At 46.3% G+C, this 2321-nt stretch overlaps 1 protein-coding gene across 1 annotated transcript; it reads right to left on the minus strand.

Moving 5' to 3' along the window:
• Positions 1–765: 765 nt before the first annotated feature.
• On the minus strand, positions 766–1794 carry LOC125369458. Its single transcript, XM_048371901.1, has 2 exons — positions 1438–1794; positions 766–1164 (listed from the first exon to the last, which is right to left on the minus strand). Exons 1-2 carry the CDS (start codon positions 1792–1794, stop codon positions 766–768), a joined length of 756 nt encoding a protein of 251 aa, XP_048227858.1.
• Between the last annotated feature and the right edge of the window lie 527 nt (positions 1795–2321).

Below are 2321 nucleotides of genomic sequence, written 5' to 3' on the forward strand. Positions count from 1 at the left end.
ACGGGTCCAGGACCTGCCAAAAACATATCAAACATGCTGGAATTTAATAACAGGAGCCGGGCCACAAGAACTGCATTAATATTTTCCCGACTCCAAAACACCACAATTCAAACAATTTAATTTGATTTATTTTTAAACTACCCAACACAAGCAATTAATAGCCACAATAACTTTCTAATATTATAACAAAATTTTCAGAGTCTAAAATAAAATTATACCGAGTTAAAAATTGAAATATTTCACGCGTCCGGAAAACACCGGGGTCTGGTCCCAATGTGTGGTTCGAATCCGGAGCGCCTCGAAGCTCAAGTTGCAAGGAGTCCAAGTACAAGAGTTTTGGCGGAAAGTGGCCGGAAGGCGGCGGATCGTACGGAAAGTCGCTGCTCACGCGACACTTCCCGTGGGCTGCCGGCAAGGATTTTCCGACGAAGGAGGGTGGCTTCCGGGGTTTTCGGGGTGGGGAGTCCGATCCCGGCGTCCGATCGCGAAACAAGCCGAGAGGCCAAGCGGCGCTCCACCTTGACCAGCGCGTACAGAAGCGGAGAGGAAAGACAGGCGATAGCAAGCGGCAGCGGCTCAGGCGGCAGCGTGAGGCAGCGGTGGTGCGGGAGGAGAAGGAAAAGAGGAGAAGGAGAGGGAAGGGGAGGGAAAAGAGAGAGAGGGAGGAGAAAAACGATTTTTGTATATATAAATATTTAGTAAGGGTGTTACATTCTATCCCCCTTAGAAAAAAACATCGACCTCGAATTTTAAACCATGGCCCACTTAGGATTGAAATAAATGAGGGTAGAGACTTCTCATTTCCTGCTCAGTTTCCCAGGTACACTCTTCAGACAAATGATTCCGCCACAAAACTTTGACTATCGGAATAATTTTAGAGCGCAGCTGGCGAACTTGAGTATCCACAATCCTGACTGGTTGCTCCTCGAAAGTCAAATCTTCACCAACTTCCACATTTTGTGGTTGAAACACATGCGAAGGGTCTGAAATATACTTTCTTAACATCGATATGTGGAATACCGGATGCACATGCGAGAAGTTCGCTGGCAAGTCCAGCATGTATGCCACATCTCCAATTCTGTCAATAACCTCAAAGGGTCCCACATAACGAGGTGCCAATTTGCCCTTCTGGCCGAACCGCAACACACCACGCATAGGAGACACCTTCAAGAATACATATTCCCCAACACTGAATTCCACGTGCTTCCGCTTTGGATCCGCATAACTTTTCTGCCTACTAAAAGCTCGCGGTCGCTCGCGAATAGCGGAATCTTTCAAGTGATCCGAACCAATTCTGATCCTGCTAACTTCCGTTCACCAACTTCTTCCCAACATACGGGGGATCTACACTTCCGACCATACAAGGCCTCGAAAGGTGCCATTTTGATACTTGCATGATAGTTGTTATTATACGTGAATTCGACCAACGGTAGATACCAATCCCATTGACCACCAAAGTCTATCACGCACATCCGAAGCATATCCTCTAAGGTCTGAATAGTCCTTTCTGATTGTCCGTCCGTCTGAGGATGGAAGGCCGTACTGAAGTCCAACCTGGTACCAAGTTCCTCTTGTAACTTTTCCAAAACCTTGAAGTAAATTGCCCCTATCGACCACTATGGAAACCGAGGCCGTGAAGACGACAATCCTTTCCAGATACACTCTTGCATACTTTGCTATAGAGTAGGTAGTCTTTACCGGAAGAAAATGCGCTGACTTAGTCAATCGATCCACAATTACCCAGATGGAGTCATAACCAGCAAAAGTAAAGGGTAAACCTGATACAAAATCCATAGAGATAGTGCCTCCAAATCTTTAATGCAAAAATTACTGCTGCCATCTCCAAATCGTGGGTCGGGTAATTTTGTTCATGCTTCTTCAATTGCCTAGACGCATAAGCTATTACCTTTCCATTTTGCATCAGAACACAACCCAAACCCACTCTAGAAGGCCGAATACACCGTGAATCCACCAGTCCCAGAAGGTAAGGTCAACACCGGAGCTGAAGTCAAACAGTCCTTCAACTTTTGAAAGCTTCTCTCACACGCGTCAGTCCACTGAAACCTGACATTTTTCTGAGTCAACTTAGTCAAAGGCGATGCTATCCTCGAAAAGTCTTGCACAAATCGACGGTAGTAGCCTACCAACCCTAGAAAGCTACGCACTTCAGTCACTGAAGTTGGCCTCTGCCAATCAGTCACTGCCTCCACTTTCTTAGGGTCCACCTGAATACCCTCTTTAGACACTATGTGCCCTAGAAAAGCAACGCTTTCCAACCAGAACTCGCACTTGGAGAACTTAGCGTACAATTGATGTTCCCT

Source organism: Ricinus communis, chromosome 3 (assembly GCF_019578655.1).
Source record: "Ricinus communis isolate WT05 ecotype wild-type chromosome 3, ASM1957865v1, whole genome shotgun sequence".
Lineage (NCBI taxonomy): Eukaryota > Viridiplantae > Streptophyta > Magnoliopsida > Malpighiales > Euphorbiaceae > Ricinus > Ricinus communis.